The sequence below is a fragment of the Bos javanicus genome, chromosome 16 (assembly GCF_032452875.1).
Source record: "Bos javanicus breed banteng chromosome 16, ARS-OSU_banteng_1.0, whole genome shotgun sequence".
Lineage (NCBI taxonomy): Eukaryota > Metazoa > Chordata > Mammalia > Artiodactyla > Bovidae > Bos > Bos javanicus.
In genome coordinates this window covers 24,106,028-24,132,653 of record NC_083883.1, presented here as the reverse complement: position 1 = coordinate 24,132,653, position 26,626 = coordinate 24,106,028, and the positions used below count along the sequence as shown (strand labels likewise).

The 26,626-nt window shown below is 43.2% G+C and overlaps 1 protein-coding gene across 3 annotated transcripts in view; it reads left to right on the top strand.

Moving 5' to 3' along the window:
* Window positions 1-565: 565 nt before the first annotated feature.
* Window positions 566-26,626, top strand: part of SLC30A10 (solute carrier family 30 member 10) — a 39,969-nt gene continuing 13,908 nt past the window's right edge. Inside the window, exons 1-2 of one of the 3 annotated variants that reach the window (XM_061382224.1) lie at window positions 566-1,016; window positions 23,823-23,900. In XM_061382224.1, the coding sequence (XP_061238208.1) occupies window positions 566-1,016; window positions 23,823-23,900 (529 nt within the window). Of the gene's footprint in view, window positions 1,017-21,881; window positions 23,243-23,784; window positions 23,901-26,626 lie in introns of those variants that run through there. The other 2 variants (XM_061382222.1, XM_061382223.1) reach the window with 2 other exon arrangements.

Below are 26,626 nucleotides of genomic sequence, written 5' to 3'. Positions count from 1 at the left end.
GGGGTGCTTGTTTATTCCAGATCAGTGCGCAAGGCAGAAGAAAAAAATCACCCTAGCTGTTTTTTGGCTTTCACTTACTGTAGCTCTAATCTCTGGATTACTGACCCCTAGAATATTCCCTGTTCCATGTAGTATACAGAATTAAAAGCCACTCACACACCAGGTTGACAAGATATGATTGTTTATGTAAAATGTCACAACGATTATTGCAAACACGGAGTGTGGAATCTAGAAAGGCCATAGCCATACATGAGTTTGTGCATAATTCAGACACAGAGGCTCTTGACTTTTGTAATGATACACACAAATGAGCAAAAGAAGCCCCTCCAGTTCCTATCTGGAAGTTCGTGTCTTCTATTTCCATAAGTCCCTGCTCACGTGACATCTCTTGCTTAATTGCCCTTTAAACTGTTTTATGGCTTTATAGCAGCCTGTAAAAAGTGATTTTCAAATATGACAGGCGCTGAAAGGCTGTAGGGGAGAGCTATCCAAGAGCTGTGATCTCTACATCTGCTCCCCTAAGAGCTCAGCCTTCCCAGGAAAAGGAGAGGGACAGCAGAGCGCCATGGGGCGATACTCAGGGAGAAGTTTCCGTTTAATCCTCATGTGCATTGTGAGCATGCTCCTTTTCGTGATGGAGCTAGTGATCTCCCACATAGGCAACTCCCTCTCGCTGACCTCCGATGCTTTTGCGGTCCTCTCCCACTTAGTCTCCATGATCATCGGTCTTTTTGGCGTCAGGGCCAGCAGCATACAGCAGCACCGGAAAAGCACATTTGGCTTTCTCCGGGCAGATGTCGTGGGTGCATTTGGCAACTCCGTTTTCGCTGTGGCCCTGATGTTCAGCATCCTGGTAGAAGCTGTCAAAAGGTATATTGATCCGCAGAAGACAGAGAGGCCGCTGCTGGTTCTCAGTGCTGGAGTCATCGGGCTATTCTTCAATATTCTCAACTATGCCATCTTCTTGGACTGCTGTTACTGTGCGGCGCGGGGGCCCCAGGGAGACGCTGAAGCAGGTAAACGCCTCCTCAGATGTTGTAGTTTGGTCAGAGTCCTGCCAGGTGCTATCTTGGGGGCCTCTGGGGGTGTTGTGGAGTGAGACTCCATTCCATCAGTCTTTCGTTCCCCAAACTTTACTAAAGGTCTTTCTCCAAAGCGTCACTTCCAGTCCAAAGTTCCTTATGAGCTGGGTGGCAGCTGACCACGTAGGGGTCTTTTTTAGTAACTGGGGATGAAAAATGTGCAGACAGGTAGAGTGATAAACCGTGGCCATAGAGGGAGTCCTTTGCCAGAAAGTGGATGTACCATGCAAAGCTGTCTCCTTTATTTAGTGACTCCCTTTTGTCTATCCAGATGTGACATGACTGTGTTTGAGTTTTAAAATAATATTTTAATTTTCTTTCCCCCGAATTGTTCGAAAACTACTAGGCTCCATTACCAGCTCACTTGGAGCAAAGGCTCAAAAACCATCGGTTAGGTGGATAGCCTCTTAAGAATATATTCAAGGAATGTGATGTAAAATGCAGAAAGAAAAAATAAAGATGATCTAGTAAACTTAGCTCTATTTCTGAATCGGAATATTTGTATCTATTTATTGTATACATCTGTCTTGTTTGAGAAAAAGGAAAGCTATTTATATGTAAATCTTTAGGAGGAACTTAGGAGTGGGTACCAAACTCATTGGATTATCTGTCAAAGGATCAAATTAAATCTCAGAAGAGAACAATACATTTAAAAACGTGGATTCCAAAAGATTAGTTGTTAGATAGAACCATGTTTCTTTAGTGCCACAAAAGGAATTTTAAAAATATATGTTAAAAGCTTTTTGCAGAAGAGCAATTTTCAGTGCTTTTTAAGAAGTCCTATAGAGTGAACAGACCAGGTCCAAATCATGGTTCTCCTACAGGGCAGCTGTCAAATTACTTCCCCTGGCTGTGGGCCCACCTGTAATCTAGAGTCAATAAGGACTCAATGGGCTTCTAAGTGCTTAGCATTTAATAGGCTCTTGGTATAGACTAGTTATTGTTCTTTTACAGAAATCACAATGCAAATCTGAATTATGTGATCATCCAGTATCATTGAATTCTGATTGCTTATCTGGATTTTAAGAAATTTCAAGATTTTTCTTATTTGATGCTGAAAAGTTTTCTCTCATTAGTCAGAGGGTCATGTAACTCAATAGGGGACCTCAGAGTAAGACTTTGCATTTTTATTGTATTCCTCCTGTCTCTCCTGCCATTGTAAATTTTCCCAGCTGGGAGCAGTCCTATATTCTATCTCTGCCTAAATTTTCCTATTAGTAGAAGATGCATCTTGAAAACACCTATAGTATGTGTTAGGTATAAAAGGGAACAGACAAGAAACTAGAGTCTGTATCTTTATTTTATTTAATGAATCAGTTAGGGCCTCATCTTTTGTAAAATATAATAGTTAACTTGAGATCATATACCTTGTTTACATCAGTCATCATATACTGGAGGTTCAATATCATAAAATTCACATATTTGATAGAAGAAAACAATATTTATTGCTAAGTATAAGGCAAGGAAGCTGATCAAATCAATGGTTAGTATTGGCATTGCTAAACTTACCTTGTGTTTTTAATTCTAATTTTTTCTTTACTTTTGACATATGATATTTACCTGCATATAGTAAAAGCAATGTAGGCAAAGAGTTTGACTTCTTGACCAACATGAAAACTGGTAGATAACTGTTGTTCTATTTTTATAAACTGAATTATTATCAAGTAGATCTTAGTTCAGCTCTTGTTTGGGAAGCAGTGATTTCTAATGTTTATGTTCATATTCAGATAAGAAGAGGCTTAAAGACAAATATTTGACCCTGACCATATGGATTTCTACTGTCTTAATTCTAGAGTATCTATCTCCTTTTGAAATGTTTGATGCTGTATAGTAGTCTTTAAATAATTATAATGATAGGTACTATACATACTATAAATGATGCTTTAAGATTCGTATTCTATATTTATTATTTTAGGTACTATGCACACATGTAGCTAATGCTTTAAGGTCCATGTTCTATGTTGGAATTATTACTTTGGTAGCTTTTGGTATTGCTGAATTCTTTTTAGAAATTTTAGAGTGTTTAAATCCTCCTAGTGATTTTAGGATAGCTACTTAGTGTCTTAGCATTTATGTTTTGAGTTACATATTTATCACTTTCCCTAAAACATATATTTTAATATCCTTCAAATTAGTTAAATAAACTTAGAGTCAATATTTGGCTTAAATAAATCTCATAAACTGACATTAACCCAATTGTCTCTTAGTCTAAGAAAAAATGTGATTAATCCATACATATTGATTTATACCAGGACCTCCTGGTATAAAATATGAAGAAAAAATGATTCTTGATTTCAAAAGATTCAACTCAAATTTAGGAATAAGATTTTCTATATACTAAATTCTAACTTGAAGGGTTTTAAAGTCCTATAAACTAAAGAACTATTGTATCTACTGGTTGAGTGATCAGAATCAAATAATCCATCACTTTTTTTTGGTGCAATGTGTGACCAAAGAGAATTTTTTACTTAGCAAGCCTTTAGTCTCTTCCAGTTCTGTGGATCTTTTACTTGTTTTATCTGTTTGATACCAGTTATATTTTATGTCTGAGATTATAGGTAAAAAGAAGACCACTAATTTATTCTAAATGTGAACAAAACAGAATGTATATATTGTTAAGACTTGAAAACCTCTATGGGATTCATGGAGTAAGATACATTGAAGAATTGGACAGAGGGAGTTAGAAATTTTAAAAATCACCTGGGAGTAAAGAATGTCTGGAACACTAAGCTGAGACTGGGATTGTGGAAGCCTTATACCAGTATCTAGTCAGTGGGAGTCCATCCCCAACAGGAAAAAATGATGGTGGACAGATATTTGTAGCTAAAGAAAAAGGAAAAGGAAAAAGGAAAAATTGCAAGCACAAAAGAAAAAAAACAAACAGGTTTAAGGTTCAAATTTGGATGGCTATATTTGTGAGATTATTAGGAGGAAGAGAGTTATAAACGTGTTTGAAGAAAGGGAAGAGGAGTGAAAACAAGTCAGTTCAGATCCTAGGAAATACAGGGCACCCCTACCTTCTTTCTCTAGACTTAGGAATGAAATTTGCTTTGCTTGCAGTTTTTCCTACAGCTTGTTTACTTTATTAGATTTTCCTTGACTTTCACCTTATCTTTTATGTGTGCACTTTTTTTTCCAATTATTTTTCATGTTTGAGTTTTCTTTAAAATTTAACAGACAGAACTCTCTTTCCCTTGATTTGTGTTTGAGCAATACTTTGCCTTACATTGGTGCCTCAGAGGGTAAAGAATCTGCCTACAGTGCAGGAGACGAGGGTTAGATCCCTGGGTTGGGACGATCCCCTGGAGAAGGGAATGTCTACCCAGTCCAGTATTCTTGCCTGGAGAATTCCATGGACAGAAGAGCCGGGCGGGCTACAGTCCATGGGGTTGCAAAGAGCTGTGCATGACTGAATGACTAACACTCACTTCTCACTGGCTTTTATTTTAAACCAAAAGTAATTTTGTGCAGCTCTGTCTAGGATAGGCTTGCCATTTACACAGTTTATGAATGGCACATTTAGGTCTGAAATATGTATTTATTATTAAACATTTTTTAACCAAATGCCTTCCCTGTGAATTTACTTAAATTTTGTTTTGATTTCCAAACTGTGTTCTTTCCCTGTCTCTTCCTCTCTTTGCCACTCTCTCTCATCACCTTTCTGGCATATTTCCTCAACCAACCTGCTAGGGGCAGTGACAGCCTAGAACAGGCTGCTGACTGGGGGCTTTCCCAAGCTTCTCATTAAGTCTGAATGCTACAGCCTAATGGGAACATTTCACACAGACAGTCCTGTAGATACTGAAAGCAAATAGGGTTTGTTTTCCTTTAAGAGCTTGTGTAGGCAGGGCTCTGAGGGTTTAGGAGGGGCCGGGAGGAACTGGCTACCTCCCTCCCAGCAGCAAGTACCACAGAATAAGTCAGGGATCAGAAACTGCACAAGGGAAGGTGGCTTTTCAGACTGGAAAGAGAAAGAAGATTTTCCAGGTATCGGTTCCCTGGGTTCTGTTTGTACTTTGGAGGCAGGATTGGAATGAACAATAATTATTAAATGATTTTACGAACCGTGATGCTTAATTCCCAGAAGCTGTTACTTTGCTGTTTGTATATATCGGACATAATTGTTTTCCAAGCATTTTGAACAATTCACTTCCGCAGGAGCACTCAGTGTACACACACCTGTCACAGATCACAGCATCTCCACTAGTGCTTCACAGATTACCTTAGGTTTCTCTCTGTACACTCAGGTCAGCTTGCTTAGCCTCTCACCTCTCTTGCTGCCCAGGGATGGGGTTCTGGGTCAGTTACAGGGAATGAGTAAGAAAAATTAAAGGAAGACTGAAAACTTCATGCTGTTTCACGTTCATGAAATCAAATTCAACTGAAGAAAAAAAACCCAGAAGATAAAGAGACCCGTTCCTTATTCTCAGCCATGTTCTTTCAATATGCAGAGGCCACTCTGACCCCTCAGGTAAATCTTAATGAAAACCGAGGTCTTTCTTGACATCTGTGAGTCGTCAGGTGCTGTCAAAGTGTGGGAGGATAACCCCAGCAGTGTATCACATACATTTGGAGAATTATATGTTTTGTGAAATAATTAGCAAGAAGGAATACTTGGTATTTGTTTTTTTCAGATAAGGAAACAAAAACTGAGAGTCAGGACCACAACCATGCAGCGAGTGAATGGTTGTGGACAGAGAATTACAAGGCTAAATCTAGGGCTTTAGTTATAAACCTACTCTTTTTGACCAAAGAAAGAAAAAAAAATAACGAACAGTGAAAAGTTATTTGGAAATAATCACAAAATGGCATGTCAAAAAGTATGAATCAGGGAATGCCCTAGTGGTCCAGTGGTTAGGACTTGGTGCCAAAACAAAAGTATAAATCAATACTCCATAGGTAGAATCCTAATTCCAGTAGCTGAATGACCTCCAGAAAGTTACTTCAACTTACTAAACCTCAGTTTCTTCTTCTGTGAAGTGGGTAATTATTTATCTCGTCAGGACATCGTGAAGAAAGTATATTCTGTGTAAATTCCTCAACATGGCACTTGGTGGCGGTGGTTGATAGTGAGTGTCCAAGGGCTAAAGAGACAAGAATAAAGGTCATATTAGGCAATGGCACCCGACTCCAGTACTCTTGCCTGGAAAATCCCACGGATGGAGGAGCCTGGTAGGCTGCAGTCCATGGGGTCGCTGAGGGTTGGACACGACTGAGTGACTTCACTTTCACTTTTCACTTTCATGCATTGGAGAAGGAAATGGCAACCCACTCCAGTGTTCTTGCCTTGAGAATCCCAGTAATGGGAGCCTGGTAGGCTGCCGTCTATGGGGTCACACAGAGTTGGACACGACTGAAGTGACTTAGCAGCAGTTAGTTCCTTGGTGGACAAGTCCTTGCCTGCTCCACATCCATAAACTGGCAGCCAAACTCATCCTGGGCCAACACCCACAATGGATTGCTGTTATCCATACTTATGATCCATATAGATCCATCACCATTTCTGGCCATTCCATGTGCTATGTGCTCAGCTGTGTCTGACTCTTTGAAACCCCATGGACTGTAGCTCACTAGGCTCCTTTGTCCGTGGGATTCTCCAGGCAGGAATACTGGAGTGGGTTGCCATGCCTTTCTCCAGGGAATATTCCCAACCCAGGGATCCAACCAGCATCTCTTACATCTCCTGCATTGGCAGGCAGGTTCTTTATCACTAGCGCCACCTGGGAAACCCATCTACGTGTGTGTGTGTGTGTGTGTATAAAAAACTCAGGATGATTTGCCTTTTAAACATTTTCCTGCAGTTCTGTCTATATAGTCCCATTTTCCTTACTGAGAGGTTTACTTTCCCAACAAAGTGGAGTAAAAGTAAGCTTATTATTTTTTTTTCTTTTGGTTGGATGCTTACAGAATATAAAGAATATATTTATTACCTTTTGCCTTCTTCTTGCTCTTTCGTGGAGACGATAGTCACTGTGATTTATATAAATCACATTGTGTATAGCTGCCTCTGATGATTATGACAAATACTAGTCTTGTCATCATTTTTTATAAGAGGCAATGGTATCTAGAGACTCCTTTGTCTTAGAAGAAGACTCCACAGTCTGTGTCCTGATATTTATTGTCTACATCTGAGAAGTTGTCTCCAGAGAATTTTGAATGAAGTAATTTTTGATGAAGTATATCTGGGCTCTTGTTCTTTGTCTGCTGTGACAACTCAAGAAATGTATCAGCCCAATAGACAATAGAAAAAAAATGATAGTCCTGACTCAGGCCAATGAGAACTAGTGGTTGACTCCTCAGATAGAAGAGCAGCCAAGAAATCAGGTTGAAGACGGAACTATCTGGACAGACCACCTGTTTTCTGTCTAATTCTTAACTTGAAGAAACCACCTTGAGATTTTACAGGAGAGAAAAGAGAGGAGCTGGCAACCAGCTCTACAGCTCCTGACCAGTTGATTGATGACATTGTTGGGACTTTATGGGACCAATAAATAATGTCCACTCATGAGCCTAGAACTAACTGAGAGCTAAGGGAGCAAAGATAGTCAGATGGCAATAAAAATTGTTTTTGATAAAGGCTGAATTGGAAGGTGGACCTTTGATGTCCCAATAGCTTCCTAATACTTATCTCAGCAGTAAATATACCCATCATCTTCTTCAGGGCCCAGCTCAACAGTGGGAGGCATAGAGGTGGGCCCAGGAGCAGAGAGGATGGACACTCCGAGGGGCATATTGTTCAAAGGATAAACCCTGGGAGGGGCTGAGCCAGGCTTCTGTTCCTTCCGCTAAACCCACCAATGCTTCCCTGGTGGCTCAGCTGGTAAAGAATCTGCCTGCGATGTGGGAGACCTGGGTTTGATCCCTGGGTTGGGAAGATCCCCTGGATAAGGGAAAGGCTACCCTCTCCAGTATTCTGACCTGGAGTATTCCATGGACTGTATAGTTCATGGGGTCACAAAGAGTTGGACATGACTGAGTGACTTTCACTAAACCCACCAATAAAAGGAGACCTTCTTACCCTAGGAGTGGCTTCTCCCATGGAGAGGGAATGAAGGGGTCAGTCAGAGCCAATATGTTAGTCTCCTCAAGGAAACGTAAGACCAGAGGAATCATCTCCCCCCAGTACTCTCCAATTTTATGTGCCCTTCACTGGGGGCTTCCCTTGATGGGCTAGATAGAGAGTTATCAGGAGAGTACTGATGCTGGTATTCTCAAGGCCTGCACCTCCTACAATAACCACTTTTTCCTTTGGGTATAATCCTTGGGTCCAGTGTTTGGTAATTTCGAAACCCATCTCCTCAATGACTAAAATGGATTAGAACAGTAAGTATATTAGTTCAGTAAGTGTATTAGTTAAATGAACACTGAGGCCCCACAAATGTTAAGAATTGCTCATTAGAGACTGCAGAGTGACGTGAAACGATAGCATCAAGATAACTCTCTGGCTGGGAGGAATAGGGCTGCCTTCTATTGAGTTTTTAATCTCAAGTAATGTATTCTTCATTTACAGTGCCTTGATCTTTATTTTTACTTTTCGTACCTTCCCTTATTCCCATATATTAAATATGCTCAGTTTATTTTCTGCATCTTATATTCTTAAAATCAGCAATTTTTGAATGCTCGATTCTGCTGTTTATTAGTTTTGCTGCCTCTCTCAAGATGGTTTGCTTCTTCATGTTTTGTGAGTTTCATGATGTTTTATTGTGAACTCATGATCAGTGGAATTTTCTTTGAGGGAATTTTTTGAGGAAGATTGTAAATACATTTTCCCGCAGAAGATTTACTTTTCTTTTCACTGGGTCCCTGAAGCCATTAGAAACTGGTGAGCAGTTAAAAAATTCTTTGCTTGAGGATGATAATTATAGTGAGAATTTAGACTACATTCCCACATGAAGGCCAGAGTATAGTTCCAACTTTCCACAGGGGATATTTTTCTCTCTACCTAAAACCAAGAGTGAAACATGCAAGTTTTCTGCTGTCTCCTTCGAGGCAGTGAGTTTTTGTGTGTTTATTTTATTGTTTGTTTTGATTCAACCTTTTACCAAAGGATTGAGCTTTATGAGGGGATCTCTGATCTCTCCATGCCTGCATCTCAGTTTTGTCTCTTGCATCATACCCTGTCACACGGCTGTTAAAATCCAAGGCGAGATCCTTTGTCTTTGGTGGGCAGACATCCTTAAGTCAGGTTCTGGCTTCAACTCTCCTTTCTGGATTTTGGCTTTCACTTCATTGTTTGGCCTCAAAGTCAATAATGTCCTGCCACACTTTTTATATACACAATGGAGTATTACTCGGCCATTAAAAAGAATACATTTGAATCAGTTCTAATAAGATGGATGAAACTGGAGCCTATTATACAGAGTGAAGTAAGCCAGAAAGAAAAACACCAATACAGTATACTAACGCATATATATGGAATTTAGAAAGATGGTAACACAACCCTGTATGCGAGACAGCAAAAGAGACACAGATATATAGAACAGTCTTTTGGACTCTGTGGGAGAAGGAGGGGGAGGATGATTTGGGAGAATGGCATTAAAACATGTACAATATCATATAAGAAATGAATAGCCAGTCCAGGTTTGATGCAGGATACAGGAAGCTTGGGGCTGGTGCACTGGGATGACCCAGAGAGAGAGTATGGGGAGGGAGGTGGGAGGGGGTTCAGGATGGGGAATATGTGTACACCCGTAGCAGATGCATGTTGATGTATGGCAAAATCAATACAATATTGTAAAGTAAAAAATAATAATAATAAAAAATTTAAAAAATAATAAAAAATAAAGAGTTCAAAAAGCTTGACAGAAGCACATAGTATTAACCCAGAGCTAGAGCACTTAATATAGGTAAATTTCAGTTCCCAGAACTCAGCACTTAATATAAGGCAGGCCCTCATTACCACTTACAAGGATCAGAGCAGAGACTCAACAGTGTCAGGAGAGGGGCGACTGACAGATGGAGTCCTCTCCGTTTCTGCTTCTCTCAGAGGTGGGTCAGCATGTGCCAGCAGACCTGGCTCTGCCAGCAGACCTCACAACAAGAGGTTAATTATGCTACCAAGATTTTTGTATCTGTAAAACACATTGCATCCTTTTCCAGGAAGCAATGTTTAAAATATTCCTGCCTACTTGTAGAGTAGGCTTTAAAGACTTCTGAGGCTCCAGGTTGTGTGAGAGAGAGAGAGAAAGAGAGAGGGAGGGAGAAAGAGGGGGAAGGAAGGAATGGAGAATGCAAGCAAGCAACCCCCTGGATTCCGTTTCCGTCTCGAGCTCCTATTCCTGCTCTGTCTGTGCTCTCAGTCCTATGTCTCAGGGGTTGCTGCCACCACCTCCGTCTCCAGAGCTGCTGAGGCCTGTGACTCTTGCTTCCTAAGGAAGCTTCTTCCTCGAGCCCATGTGGGCTTCTGCTTGAGGGCCGTAGATTTCTTAGCTGAAGCTGTCTGGATGTTGCAAGCTCACCCTGTTGCCCCTGTTCCTGCTTTCTGACCCTCCAGTGACTGTCTGCCTTCCCACAGCCCTTGGCTGATCTTCTGTCTTCTGTTCTGAAGTGTTGAAGGGGCCTCCAGGGTTTTCCCGTCTCTCTTCCTGCTCTTCTCTCAAAAGGCTCAGTTGAACTGTTCATGGTTTCATGGTTTAATCAAGTTCTTAAAGTTGCTCCTTTTCTTTCTCTACTCCACATAAGGCTGGTGTTTTTGTTGGACTTTTCCCCCTTTTATTTGGCCCTTGTTTTCTGGGTCAGGCATTTATTTTTCCAATGTAGTTTTTTTCCCCCTTATCACAGTGAGAGAAATGAAGTCAGTGTTCAGGAGCCTGCCAAAAGCAGCTGTTTTCCAAACAAATCTCTTCAACTCTCACCTCTCTGAGTTGGGCCATCTCACTTGAAAAGCATTTTCCAAGTGAGCCCAAAGTCTAAGTTGGGTGTGGCCTCGCACTATTGTGTTCTTGCCTTGATCCCCTTCACTGTGCCTCATCCTCCTTTTTCCTGTCATAGGTGTCCTAATTCTGTCTGTTCCCCATGGGTCCCACAGGAGCAGACAAACCCCCACATCCATGATAACCGTTTTGCTTTGAATCGCTTCTAATAATAGACCCCATGGACTGTAGCCCGCCAGGCTCCTCTGGCCATGGGGTTCTCTAGGCAGGAATACTGGAGTCGGTAGCCATTCCCTTCTCTCAGGGATCTTCCCAACCCAGGGATTGAACCTGGGTCTCCTGTAGGCAGATTCTTGACCATCTGAGCCACCAGGGAAGCCCAATAATACCTTAAATATTTTATGCTAATCTTCCTACTTTCTCCTCTCAAATAGCTCCAAATTGTATAGGAATTTTGTATAGCTCTGCCAATCTTTACATGGTGGTTCCTCATTCTACTTAACTATGTAACAAACCATTACAAACAGTGGCGTAAAACAGCAACCATCTGATGATACTATACTCAGGATTCTCTGGGCAGGAACTGGGAAAGGACACAGTGGGAACAGCTTGTCTGGGGCCTCAGCTGGGATGATTCTAAGGCTGAGGGTGGCAAGGTGATGACCGGAGACTGCATCACCGTATGTCTGGCTCTTGGGCTGAAAGGACTGCTTACTGGACCACCGACACAGGCTCTCGCTGTGTGGCTTGGATTCCTCACAGAGCATCGCCCCAAGACATTGTCTGTGGTGGCTCAGGTTTCAAACATGAGTGTCCCATCAAACAAGGTAGATGCCTCCATGCCTTTTCTGGCCCAGACTCAGATTGTATGGGATACAAGCAAGTGAGAAGATGGAAGGAGTGTCAAGCCCTCAGACCTGCTTCTGAATGGAAGGAGCGTCAAGGTCTGCCTATGAGAAAACATGTTGAATGGGAGATAATGTTGTGGCCATCTTTGGAAAAAAATGCTCTGCATAGTCTGCCCTCCACCTACAGCTCATCTCAGTTCTATACGCAAAATTACTCACTGCTCCCCAGAGCCTTACCGTCTCATCCCATGCGGCATCCACTTCACGTTTAGGCTCTTACTCAAGGTGAGGGCAAGTGAGGCTCCTCAGGGGCTTTTTAGGTATCCTCTCCTCCATCTGAAGATCTGCGAACTAAAGAAACAAAGAAAGGGCTTGCTCTTCACATCCCCAGCACATGACAATGGGACAGATATAGGATAATTGCTGGATTCCCCAGTTGCTTTTATTTCAGATGGTACAGCAGCTTTAAGAGGATGACTTTTTTAAAAAAAAAAAAACACGAGACTTCTATTTTTTAATTTTTTAAAAATTTATTTTATTGAAGTACAGTTAATTTATAATATTGTGTTAATTTCTACTGTACAGCAAAGTGATTAGTTATACATATACATACATTCTTTTTCATATTCTTTTCCACGATGGCTTGTCACAGGATATCGGATATAGTTCCCTTTGCTACCCAGTAGGACCTTGTCATTTATCCTTCTCATATGTAATAGTTTGCATCTGCTAACCCAAACTCCCAATCTATCCCTCTCCTCAGCCTTGGCAACCATAAGTCCGTTCTAAGGATGACTTTGAATAGCTCCCCACCTTTGGTTCCCTCTGGGGCTGGTGAGGTGCATTCCTCGATGCCAATCAGCCATCCGGTGTCTTGCCTTCCTGTCTCTGAAAGATATCTTTGGTTCCCAGTTCCCAGTCTGATCTAATCTAATCCCCTCTAAGTATATTTAGATAGATGTGCATCTCCTTTTCTTTTTTGCATCTTTCTCTCTTCCTCTGGTGCAATTTCCCTGCAGTTTCTGAGAGCAAACTACTCTCTCTCTCCCACTTTCTTTGCACAATAAGACTGAAGCATAAGTAAAAACAGTCTTAAAAACTCATGCTCGCGAAGGCCCATTAGAATATCCCTGCATCTATAATAACAGTCATAGGTGATAAGCAGCTTTGATTTGCCAAGGTCAAAATCCTTGCCTGGCTCACTCTTGAGCCAGTGTGTGTTTGTGTGTGTTAAGTCGCTGAGTCATGTCCAACTTTTTGTGTGTCCAATTGTGTAGTCGTTTCCAACTACAACCCATGGACTGTAGCCCACCAGACACCTCTGTCCATTCTCCAGGCAAGAATACTGGAGTGGGTTGCCATTTCCTTCTCCAGGACAGGCTAATAGCACAGCTCTAAATTCATATCAGAGCTGCCTCCTTCTCATGGGCTATAATGCAAATGTTGACAGTTTCTCCCTATCAACAGCCCAAAGTGGTGTGGACCACTACCTAATTTTTATCTTTTTTTGTCTCATGCCTTTATTATTTAAAAAAAGTCACCTCAGTTAAAGTGTCTTTTAAGTTTTAATATATTCTAAAAATCTTCATGGAAGAGAAATACATACTTTTGCGTACAAAAATACCTTTGAGTTACGAACTGTTACAAATATACGTATTATATGAATTTATCAATGAAGAACTGATTTGTACATAAGATTCCTCAGCTACCTAGAGAAGCAATTTCCTTTTGAAAAGTCATGTTTGTAATATGCTCAGCATGTTTGGAGCTGGGCTGATGATGAGAAAGGGCCATCCTTTGATTATGTATTTGCAGTCTGAAGACAGTGCTGTGCAGAAAAAGAGCCACCTCTTCTTTTGAGTAAGAATTTGCTGCCTTGGACAACATGTCTGCTCTTTTCTCCGAAGGAAGCATCTTCTCTTGTCAAGGAGAACTGAAAAATGAAAACAATAACAGCTGCTTTTTAAATTTCTAAAAAAAAATAGTCTTTTTAGTTTCTGAGCTAAACACCAAGGTACTGAGGTCCAGCCCCAGTGGATCCAGGGAATTCGAAGGGGAGACGGCGTTGGCGATCAGGATATGATAGAATTAAAGATATAAAGAGTGGTTAAATAGGGATAGCTCAGCTAAGAAATTCAGTGAAGAAAAGAGACTGAATAACTTGGTTTATGTGGAAAACCAATAAAATTCCAAGACAAGGAATTTACGCCACCTATGTAGGCCTCAGGGGTCCTCCCGTTCTCCCGAAGGAGAGGAGACACTAAAGCCTCCCCGGTCAGATCTTAGAAGCCCAGGCAAAATTAGTAGGCTTGGCGAGCCTCCACACTCCAGATGGGAGTTCAGCCAGAGGGTGAGAGAAAGAATGACATGGGGAGACCAAGCTTCAGTGAGCAAGGCCCGCACTTTATTTTCCAAAGTAGTTTTTATACCTTAAGTTGTGCATAGAGGATAATGGGGGAAGGGGTAGAGTCATGCAAGGTCAGCAGTCCTTGATCCTTATCAAAGCCAGGCTTTCTTCCTGCAAACTTATCATATGCAAAAGTTTAGGTGATTTACATCATCTTCTGGCCAGGAGGCCTATTAACATTTTATGATCCTTTCTTCAGAAAACTTATTTTTCTCTAAAGGTGATTATTCTAAAGTCAGGCGCCACCCTCCGAAAGCATTAGATAAAGTTGCATTCCTATAGGGCAAAGGTGTGGTGGGCTATAACAAGAAAAGAATTAACTCAAGGGTCCAAGGTTACAAACATTAAAGCTACTACTTACATTCACCAACATATATTAATATGTTATATATACACCAACTATATTAATCAATACACTCCCAGGAACACAGTAGGTAAGGGATATGGAAACTTAGCGGCGAACATTGGCCCAATAAATGAAAACCCTTCACCAATATAATTTCTAATCAACCCACTATACTATACTAATAATCTTCTAACTGCTCAAAGGAATCTGTATTTAGAAGGTTTAGAACATCTCATGCCTCTCATGGTTGGGAGGCTGTGAACAATCACATGTGGCCGGAAGAACCTGTTCAGGCAGGCTAGAGAACTTCCAAAGGAGTTTGTGAACTAAAACACTCTTGTCACGCCCAGGAACTTTATTAACTGGAGCTCTAAGTTAACTCCTTCTCTGAGAGAGGTGGTAGGGGACAGCCCCCCATAAAGTCAGAGGTGTAGGTGAGAGCACAAAGCAGTAAAGTAGGCAGACTCTGGTTTTGGGGGTAGATGCTCGAGAATTTCCAGGGGGGACTCCTGAGGCTCGATCCCAGTTTTGCGTATGCCAAGCCTCCTTCCTCATGACCTTTGCCATGGGCGGAGTTCTTCACGCTGGCTCCCGGCACCAATGTAAAAGAATTTCGGGTGTCATAATCAGACTTTATGAATTGTAGCACATCAAGTGGAAAAGTTGGCTTAAAGCTCAACATTCAGAAAATGAAGATCATGGCATCCGGTCCCATCACTTCATGGGAAATAGATGGGGAAACAGTGGAAACAGTGTCAGACTTTATTTTTCAGGGCTCCAAAATCACTGCAGATGGTGACTGCAGCCATGAAATTAAAAGACGCTTACTCCTTGGAAGGAAAGTTATGACCAACCTAGATAGCATATTCAAAAGCAGAGACATTACTTTGCCAACAAAGGTTCGTCTAGTCAAGGCTATGGTTTTTCCAGTGGTCATGTATGGATGTGAGAGGTGGACTGTGAAGAAGGCTGAGCGCTGAAGAATTGATGCTTTTGAACTGTGGTGTTGGAGAAGACTCTTGAGAGTCCCTTGGACTGCAAGGAGATCCAACCAGTCCATTCTGAAGGATATCAGCCCTGGGATTTCTTTGGAAGGAATGATGCTAAAGCTGAAACTCCAGTACTTTGGCCACCTCATGTGAAGAGTTGACTCATTGGAAAAGACTCTGATGCTGGGAGGGATTGGGGGCAAGAGGAGAAGGGGACGACAGAGGATGAGATGGCTGGATGGTATCACTGACTCGATGGACATGAGTCTGAGTGAACTCCGGGAGTTGGTGATGGACAGGGAGGCCTGGGGTGCTGGGGTTCATGGGGTCGCGAAGAGTCGGACACAACTGAGTGACTGATCTGATCTGAGCACATCAAGTCCTGTACCAGTAGATGATGAACTTTAAAAAAAGTTCTTTCATTTGTTTAGAACAAAAGAAGTGTTAAGAATGATCAAATTAGTATAATGTGGGGGCAAAGTGTAAAAGTACACTGAAGAGTTTGATGCCTAGATAGTATTTCTGTTTTATCATTTACAGATTGTGTGATTTTAGGCGATTTATTGGGTTGGCTAATAAATTATTGTGTTTTACCATAAGATGTTACAAAAATCTTAAAATCTTTAGGGCTTTATGTTCCTGACTTACAAAGTAAATGCAGACATGTGTTTGCATAAAATATTCCTTATTTTATTGTGCTTCGATTAATTGTGCTTGGAAGACAGATACTGTGTATTTTACAAATCAAAGGTTTGTAGCGACCCTGCATTAAAGGAAGTCTATTGGTGCCATTTTTCCAAGGGCATTTGCTCACTTTTTGTCTTTGTGTCACATTATGGAAAGTCTCAAGGTGTTTCAAATTTTTTCATAACTATTGTATTTGTTTTGGTGATCTGTGATCAATGATCTTTACGTTACGACCATGACTCAGTAAAGGCTCAGGTGATGATTATACTTTTTTAAGCAATAAAGTATTTTTAATCAAAGTATGTACATTTTTTTTAGACATAATGCTATTGCAAACTTTACAGACCACAGTACAGTTTAAACATAACTTTTAAATGCACTGGGAAACCCAAAGCTCCTGTGATTCACTTTATGTGATACTCACTTCATTGAGGTGGTCTGGAACCAAATCTGCAGTATCTCTGAAGTCTGCCTGTACTTATTTTATGGGGCTCTTATGAAAATGAAGTGAAGAAGTGAAAGTGAAGTTATTCAGTTGTGTCCGACTCTTTGCGACTCCATAGACTGTAGCCTACCATAGACTGTAGCCTACAGGCTTCTCCATCCATGGGATTTTCCAGGCAAGAGTACCGGAGTGGGTTGTCATTTCCTTCTCCAAAGATGAAGTGAGATAATGACTATAAAGTGCTCAGCACAGGGTTGGGCAGAGAATCAGAACTCAATGAACAAAACTACTGAAACCTCATAATTTATAATAACTGTAAGATACAGTCTAAAATTTTGGCAATTAACTTAGATTATATATAACCTATATACATATAGATGTTTTTGTATATATACACAGACACCAACTAGTATATGTATGTGTGAGTGCATGCATGCTAAGTCACTTCAGTCATGTCTGACTCTTTGTGACCCATGGACTGTAGCCCGCCAAGCTCCTCTGTCCATGGAATTCTCCAGGCAAGAATACTGGAGTGAATTGGTGCCTTCTTCCAGGCGACCTTCCTGACCCACGGATTGAACCTACATCTCTGGCATCTCCTGCATTGGCAGGCAGGTTCTTTACCACTAGCTTCACCTGGGAAGCCTCTTATATATGTATACATGCAGACAACTATGAAATGGTTGAATAGCATCACTGACTCAATGTAAGTGAGTTTGAGCAAACTCCAGGAGCTAGTGAACAGGGAATCCTGGAGTGCTGCAGTCCATGGGGTTGCAAGGAGTTGTACATGACTTAGTGACTAAACAACAACACAACTATATACATGTACACACAACTATATGTGTATATATACAAATACATATGTGTATATATATGTAGTTATGGTTATTTAGTCAAAACATTTTCCTAAATGCTTTTGGTTGATACCCTTAGCCTTTAGCCTTTCTTCAAGTCAGGAACTAGGCCCTGGGCAGGGCACTACAGCTCCAACCTATGCTTACTTGGTTGCTGGCTTTCAGGTTCCATCGATTGCCCTCTGGGGCAATGACATAATTCTTCTTATCTGCCTTCGGTTAGGAGAATGACTCGGCAACAGGCACAAGTGAGATAGTCCTTCTGCTCTAAGGTTTTTCCTGTAGTTGTGAATGGCAGAGAAGCGCAGTCAGCGAGGTCTGTGTTAGCAATGTCAAGTTATCTCCAAAAGGCCTCTTTCTTTTGTGGTGACTGCTTGGCTTGCTCTCATAGATTACATGTCTCAGGGGACTCATAGTCTGCACTACTTGGGCATCACTCTTCTCAAATTAGAGTCTGCCTCAGTTAGTAATTCTGTTACATGTGCTGTATTACTAATACCTATGCAAATATACTCTCAATTCTCATATGCTCATATTCTCATGTGAGAATATGCTCAAAATTCTCCAAGCCAGGCTTCAATAGTATGTGAACCGTGAGCTTCCAGATGTTCAAGCTAGATTTAGGAAAGGCAGAGGAATAAGAGATCAAATTGGCAACATCCACTGGATCATTTAAAAGGCAAGAGAGTTCCAGAGAAACATCTATTTCTGCTTTATTGACTATGCCAAAGCCTTTGACTATGTGGATCACAACAAACTGTGGAAAGTTCTTAAAGAGATGAGAATACCAGACCACCTGACCTGCCTCCTGAGAAATCTGTACGCAGGTCAAGAAGCAGCAGTTAGAACTGGACGTGGAACAACAGACTGGTTCCAAATCGGGAAGGGAGTACATCAAGGCTGTATATTGTCACCCTGCTTATTTAACTTATATGCAGAGTTCAGTTCAGTTCAGTCACTCAGTCATGTCCGACTCTTTTCGACCCCATGAACTGCAGCACACCAGGCCTCCCTGTCCATCACCAACTCCCGGAGTTCACACAAACTCATGTCCATCGAGTCAGTGATGCCATCCAGCCATCTCATCCTCTGTCGTCCCCTTTTCCTCCTGACCCCATTCCCTCCCAGCATCAGAGTCTTTTCCAATGGGTCAACTCTTCGCATGAGGAGAGTTGACCCATTGGAGGCCAAAGTATTGGAGTTTCAGCTTTAGCATCATTCCTTCCAAAGAACATCCAGGACTGATATCCTTTAGAATGGACTGGTTGGATCTCCTTGCAGTCCAAGGGACTCTCAAGAGTCTTCTCCAACACTACAGTTCAAAAGCATCAATTCTTCGGTGCTCAGCTTTCTTCACAGTCCAACTCTCACATCCATACATGACTACTGGAAAAACCATAGCCTTGACTAGACAAACCTTTGTTGGCAAAGTAATGTCTCTGCTTTTGAATATGCTCTCTAGGTTGGTCATAACTTTCCTTCCAAGGAGTAAGCGTCTTTTAATTTCATGGCTGCAGTCACCATCTGCAGTGATTTTGCAGCCCCCCAAAATATAGTCTCTCACTGTTTCCACTGTTTCCCCATCTATTTGCCATGAAATGATGGGACCAGATGCTATGATCTTAGTTTTCTGAATGTTGAACTTTAAGCCAACTTTTTCACTCTCCTCTTTCACTTTCCTCAAGAGGCTTTTGAGTTCCTCTTCACTTTCTGCCATAAGGGTGGTGTCATCTGCATATCTGAGGTTATTGATATTTCTCCCAGCAATCTTGATTCCAGATTGTGCTTCTTCCAGCCCAGAATTTCTTATGATGTATTCTGCATATAAATTAAATAAGCAGGGTGACAATATACAGCCTTGACATACTCCTTTTCCTATTTGGAATCAGTCTGTTGTTCCATGTCCGGTTCTAACTGTTGCTTCCTGACCTGCATATAGGTTTCTCAAGAGGCAGGTCAGGTGGTCTGGTATTCCCATCTCTTTCAGAATTTTCCAGTTTATTGTGATCCACACAGTCAAAGGCTTTGGCATAATCAATAAAGCAGGAATAGATATTTTTCTGGAACTCTCTTGCTTTTTCCATGATCCAGCAGATTTTGGCAATTTGATCTCTGGTTCCTTTGCCTTTTCTAAAACCAGCTTGAACATCTGCAAGTTCACGGTTCATGTATTGCTGAAGCTTGGCTTGGAGGATACATCATGGGAAATGCGGGCTGGATGAAACACAAGCTGGAATCAAGATTGTTGGGAAAAATATCAGTAACCTCAGATGTGCAAATGACATGACCCTTATGGCAGAAAGCAAAGAAGACCTTAAAAGCCTCTTGATGAAAGTGAAAGAAGAGAGTGAAAAAGTTGGCTTAAAACTCAACATTCAAAAAACTAAGATCATGGTATCAGGTTCCATCACTTCACGGGGAATATGTGGAAATATGGTGAAACAATGGAAACAGTGACAGGCTTTATTTTGGGGGGCTCCAAGATCACTGCAAATGGTGACTGCAGCCATGAAATTAAAAGACAGAAGAAAAACTTGCTTGCTTGGAAGGAAAGCTATGACACACCTAGATTAAAAAGCATATTAAAAAGCAGAGACATTACTTTGCTGACAAAAGTCCGTCTAGTCAAAGCTATGATTTTTCCAGTAGTCATGTATGGATGTGACAGTTGGACTATAAAGAAAGCTGAGCACCGAAGAATTAATGCTTTTGAATTGTGGTGTTGGACAAGACTCTTGAGAGTCCGTTGGACAGCAAGGAGATCAAACCAGTCAATCTTAAAAGAAATCAGTCCTGAGCATTCATTGGAAGGATTGATGGTGAAGCTGAAATGCCAATACTTTGGCCACCTGATGCGAAGAACTGACTCATTGAAAATGACCCTGATGCTGGGCAAGATTGAAGGCAGGAGGAGAAGGGGACAACATAGGATAAGATGGTTGGATGGCATCACCGACTTGATGGACAGGCGTTTGAGCAAGCTCTGGGAGTTGGTGATGGACAGGGAAGCCTGGTGTACTGCAGTCCATGGGGTCGCAAAGAGTCGGAGAGGACTGAGAAACCAAACGAAACTGAACTGAGTGTGGCCCTCTGAATTACTTCACTCTTCCCTCCTCTTGCCCGGTTTCTTTTTCCTCACTCCATACCTTCTATTTCTTCCTGTCTGCTTTTTTTTTTTTTTTTTAATCAGCAGCTAACATTTATTGACTGCTTGCTATTATAATCTGTTACAATATCACTGTTATGGTCACTTTATGCCTACTAACCCATTCAATCCTCATAACCCTGTGAGAATACAGTTATTATTCCCTCTTTACAGTAGTTAAAACTGGCCTGGACAATTAAAGAACTTGTGTGAGGCCACTCAGCTTCAAAACTTTCATTGGCCTGTATCTCCTTACTGCTTTTACGTTCTTGATCATTTTAATATTAATTTTTAGAGAAGACTTTGAAAGATCAATTTCCTCAGTTCTCAGTGTACTGATATTTTCCTGGAAGTGGGAAAGGAATGCATAATAGTCTCCCCGAATTTAGAATTTCAAGGCTCACCTGATATTAGGTGGAATGCTCAGATTCAGGAGGTTTTTGCATGCATTTTAAGGCCCCTCAGGGACCATTAAAAGACAAGATCATGATTTACAAGGCTAAGACAATGGGAATTAGGATTAGAATGTTCCGTGAATGGATTCTGTGGCTTTTTTGGAGTGAGACATTTTTATTCATTTCCAAGCCCAAACCAGATGTGTGTGTGCGCATGTGTGTGTGTGTGTGTGTTTGTGTGTGTGTTTATCAATGGTTAAAGTTCAGGAGTTGGGTAATGGGGGAGGGAGAAGAGCGATCATCTGACTTCACCCTCAGATCTTTTTCAGAATGAGACAAAAGTATAACACTGAAACAAACCAATAAAGGAAACCTGCAAGGGTTCCCCTCACCCCACTCCCTGAACTGACTAGGAGCAAACAGCCTTTTTCCAGGACGCCTATCCTTGGTTTCTCCCTGAGAAACCCTCTTCTGGGCTTCTTCACTTGGACTACAGCCTGTTCTCAACAGAAGATCTCTATTTGGGATAAGTCTTCATTAGGTCAGTCACTGAACTCTTGAGTATCAGGTCATGTTGGGAGGGACCCACCGGGGTGAAGAGATACTCTCTTCAACTGAGAACGAGACAAGTACACAGAGGGGGCCGACCCTGGCTTCTTTGGTGGCCCAGGGACCTGCACCTACTGCAAAGAAACTGCCTTTCTGAGCGCTGGGTGGGAGGCGGGACGCACAGTCCAATCTGCCCTCTCCCCCAGGGCTGCCTGCGGCTTATCTCCGGAAGGCCGCCTTGTGAGCCAAGATCCTCAAGGGAAGATGCTGGGCCATGAAGGGGTGACAGAAGCGACAACGTGCCCTTTAAGAAGGCTGTGAACAAGAAGAGTGGAATAAAATAGCTCTACTACCGTGGTAGTGGAGTGGGAGCCCCGAGTCAGCTCAGACTTCAGAAATGCAAGGCAGGAAGCACGGGAAGGGCAGTGGGGGACAGGTCAGTGCTCCCGGGTTAGTGGGGAATGAATTGGTGTCTGGGCACGTACGCGAAGGTGCTCACGTCCACCACTGCGAACACACCCCACAGCAGTCAAGGTCCTTATCCCTGAGTCAACAGTCACGGCCCGGGTGACCCGAGGGACTTCAGAAGCGGGTCGTCGGGTGAACCCCACCGCTGCTTAGGGGGTGTCTGTGACGAGTGCCGTGCAGGCACGCCCCCTCTTTTGGGCAGCCCCCCTCTCTGTCCACTTCCGTTCTTAGGAGCACAGACACTGGCCGGTGGCCACGTGCCAAGTGAGGCCGAGCAGCGAGGGAGGGGCAGCGGCCGGGGAGGCGGCGGAAGGTCCCGCCCGGCCCCTCCTTTAGACTCTGGACGTGCGAGGACTGGGACCGCCGGCCTCCGCCTCCGCCTTATAAGAAGCCCCGGGAGCCGGCCGGCAGGGCGGCCCGGGAGGCGGGGACCGGGGCACCGCGGAGTGCAGGACGTCGCGCCCCACCTGTGGCGGCGGAGGCGGCGCGGGGCGTCCGGCCGGGCCGGGATGGGCCGCTACTCCGGCAAGACGTGCCGCCTGCTCTTCATGCTCGTGCTCACCGTCGCCTTCTTCGTGGCGGAGCTGGTGTCGGGCTACCTGGGCAACTCCATCGCGCTTCTGTCCGACTCCTTCAACATGCTCTCGGACCTGATCTCGCTGTGCGTGGGGCTGAGCGCCGGCTACATCGCCCGGCGCCCCCGCGGGGGGCTGGGCGCCACCTACGGCTACGCCCGCGCCGAGGTGGTGGGCGCGCTCAGCAACGCAGTCTTCCTCACCGCGCTTTGCTTCACCATCTTCGTGGAGGCCGTGCTGCGCTTGGCCCGGCCCGAGCGCATTGATGACCCCGAACTGGTGCTCATCGTGGGCGCCCTGGGGCTGGCGGTCAACGTGGTGGGGCTGCTCATCTTCCAGGACTGCGCCGCCTGGTTCGCCTGCTGTGGCCGCCGCCGCCGACTGCAGCAGCAGCAGCATCCGCAGCCCGCGGCCGGGGTCGGCAGCCGCGGCGCTTTCGGGGATCCCCAAGGCGCCGAATGTGGCTGGCACGCCGGCGCCCTGCCCGCCCCCGGCCGCGACTCGGCCGTGACCCTCCGCGCGTCCTCGGTGGACAGGAAGGATGAGAAGGGGGCCACCGTGTTCTCAAACGTAGCAGGTGCCTTTCGGTTGCATCCTCTGGCCCGCGTTGCCCTTCCCTCCTCCCGCGCGGTCCCTTCCTCCTCGCCCTCTTTTATACCTGCCTGCTTAAAGTAATCGATTTCCACTGCAGGCCGGCTTTAGGTCTCTGCCGCTAACTGAACATATTCCTACAATTTCTCTTTTTCCTCCTGGATCCTTGGGCCCCTCTTTCCCCCTCCCTCTTGTATAGGAGTCTCCTTGTATAAGAGTATTGATTTCCTTGGAGATCAGTTATTATTATTGGGCAACAGATAGCACCCCTCCCCCTCCATTGTAGCTATGTGCACCTTGTTTGCCCTCTCCCCCTTTGCGCATCCTTCAGTCTTCTTGCGAGTTAAAGGTTTGGGGGGGATGAGGGTGGGTTCCCATGTCCGCCTCCCCCTTTTTTTTTAAAATCACAAGGCTCATTTCAAGGCCCAAATTGGACTGCGTGTTTGGAGAGGCGGGAATCTGGGAAGGTAGTAGGATTTGAAAATAACAAAACTGTGTTTTGAGTCCATTGGTTCTTTTTGCTTGTAGAACTTATACACAACACGAGGTTTCTTCTTTGAATGCAGGTGATTCCTTGAACACCCAGAATGAGCCAGAAGAGACGATGAAAAAGGAGAAAAAGTCCGAAGCCCTGAATATCAGAGGTAGGAATGACTTGGGGTTAAGTTGAAATCCTTTTAAGTGTTACATATGGACTGCGCTGAACTCTTCATTTGTTTGCCTTTTCATAGGTGTGTTAGAAAGTTGGCCGGTTACATGTAGAGACTATGACCTTAGTCTCTTGCCTAATGGTGGCATCGATTCTCGATTCTCGGGAGACAGAGTTGCTAATGATTTATCCTTGTTCTACTTAGGCTCATGCTCATGCTGCCTGCTCCAGGGCCCCCCAGATCTCTGGCTTGCTACTGCTCCATTTTGCCCACCCATGGATATTGTGAACATAAAGCGCAGCCTGTTTGAATTGAGTATCATTTTGATAAAGCTTGGAAGAGAGTAGGTGGGATCTATCCAAGGTCATGCCCCAAGTGAACTTGCTCAGTGACCCTCATTGCTTCACTTATTTTGGCCAGAAATATGCTCCTGTGATGGGTCTGTCTGTTGGTTCACTTGAATCTCCACCTCCATGTCCAAAGTGGGGGTTCGGGGAGACAGAAGGAAGGCACATCACTAGCATCTCTCCTACTATGAGCTCAAGGTCACAGACTCAGGGTGAAGGTCAGCACTGAGATTTCAAAAGTTTTCTCACTGGACACTAACATGGTATACTGTATTTCCCCTCTCCAACTTCTTGAGTACAGGTTTTTCTTCAGAGAGATTCAGGAAGGGTCAATCCCCAAACTGATGGAGAATTTCAGCAAAGAGTGAAAGACAAAGTGTTAGTCGATCAATTGTGTTCGACTCTTGGCAACTCATGGATTATAGCCCACCGGGCTCCTCTGTCCATGGGATTCTCCAGGCAAGAACACTGGAGTGGGTTGCCATTCCCTTCTCCAGGAGATCTTCCCAACCCAGGGATCAAACCCGAGTCTCCTGCATTACAGGCAGTTTCTTTATAGTGAGTTACCAGGAAAGCCAGAACAAAGATTATGCAGCCCTTTATCTTTAATTGATTTGAGGAAGGTGGAAGTGGGGCTTAGAGGTAAATATTACAAAGAAAAACAAGTAATACAGAAGATATCTTCAGTTCTGAGAATCTCACATCTGTTTTATAAAGTGATATCCAGAATGAATCCAGAGAGAAAAGCAAAAAAGAACAACAGCAACACATGAGCTCCTAAACATTTCTAAATGAATTTGTTTAAAAAAAGTTAACTGCAATAGGGGAATTTCTAAATAGTGTGGTGGTGACACTTTTTGAAAAGAGAATCTATGATGAAAACTCATAATCCTTTAATTTATCCTTTTTTTTAAGGTTCAGTTTATATATATATATATATATATATAATTTAGTGAATTTTAAAAATGGAGTTCACCATCATAGCATTTTACCATTTCAAAGCACATTCTGTTTTTATTCTTTTTTAATTGAGATATAGTTGGCATATAACATTAGTTTCAGGTATATAATATAATGATTCGATCTTTGTATAATATTGTGAAGTGATCACCACTGTATAAATATTAACAGATTAATAGCAGTGCATGCTTAATGTCCATTGTCATACATAGTAAGTTTTTATTTTCTCTTGATGAGAAATTTTAAGATATACTCTCTTAGCAACTGTCAAATATGGGTTACAGTATTATGAATTATAATCACCGTGATGTACATTGCATCTCTAGGGCTTATTTATCTTATAATAAGCTTGTACCTTTTGACTCCATCTACCCATTTTGCACCCACCGCTCCCTGCCACCACCTCTGTCAACCACCAATCTGTTCTCTGTATCTGTGAGCTTGTTTTTTAACTTTTTTAAGATGCCACATATGTGAGCTTGCTGGTTATTCATCCTCATCTTATGTTACTGAGAAAGAGAACAGGTAGGTGGAAAGGAGCAAAGAATGAAGAGTAGGTCCCAGTAGATATTGTGACCTCGTTTGGGAAACGTATGTAAGGGAAAACTGGATGATCCTGCTCATTTTCGCTCCACAGCTATTGGAACTCCTGGGTAGAAAAACATCAGTGGTGAAGTGCCTTGCCGTACCTAGCTGAGCCCTGCGGTCCACAGGGGCTGACAAAATGCACTGGTAGCTCCCATAGAGGTAAAGAATTCAGAGGCAAAAAGATTGGGGTTGGGCTCAAGCTGCCTGGGTTTGGGTCTGGGCTCTGCCACTTAAGAACCAGATGACTTGAGGCAACTTTTGAACCTGTCTCAGCCTCCCAACCCCTCATCTTTAAAATGAGGATAGCAGTAGTACCCATTTCATGGGGTTGTTGTTTAAGGAGGTCTGGGAGGTCTGAGACATCTGGGAGCTAACATTTTTATGGAGGGCACGCTTGCTCTTAGGCACCATTCATGAATAGGTCACTTAGCATTCAGAACAACCTGAAGAGCGGGATTCTATTGTGCTTCAGGTGGTGAGTGGAATTGCTGGGTTCCAACCTAAGCTGCTTCAGGGACAGGTGAGCTCAGTGCCTGGCTATGTTAACAGGAGCCTGTCTGTATTTCAGGCCAAGGGGCAAGCTGGCCTTACCTTGAATCCTGTGTCCTCATTCAGGGAAAGACCACAGCATGTTACAGCTGGAAAGGCCTTGGGGAAATTAGACTCCAAGGCCTTCACTTTACAGATGAGCAAAAGGGACCAGAGATTCTGGTGACTTCTTAAGTCACCCCAGCTAACAGTGGAGGCAGGGCTGGGATCTTGGGCTTCTGTTTCTGGCTCTTTCTGTCATCTTGCACTGCCTCTGGACTCCATCAGGATGGCTGG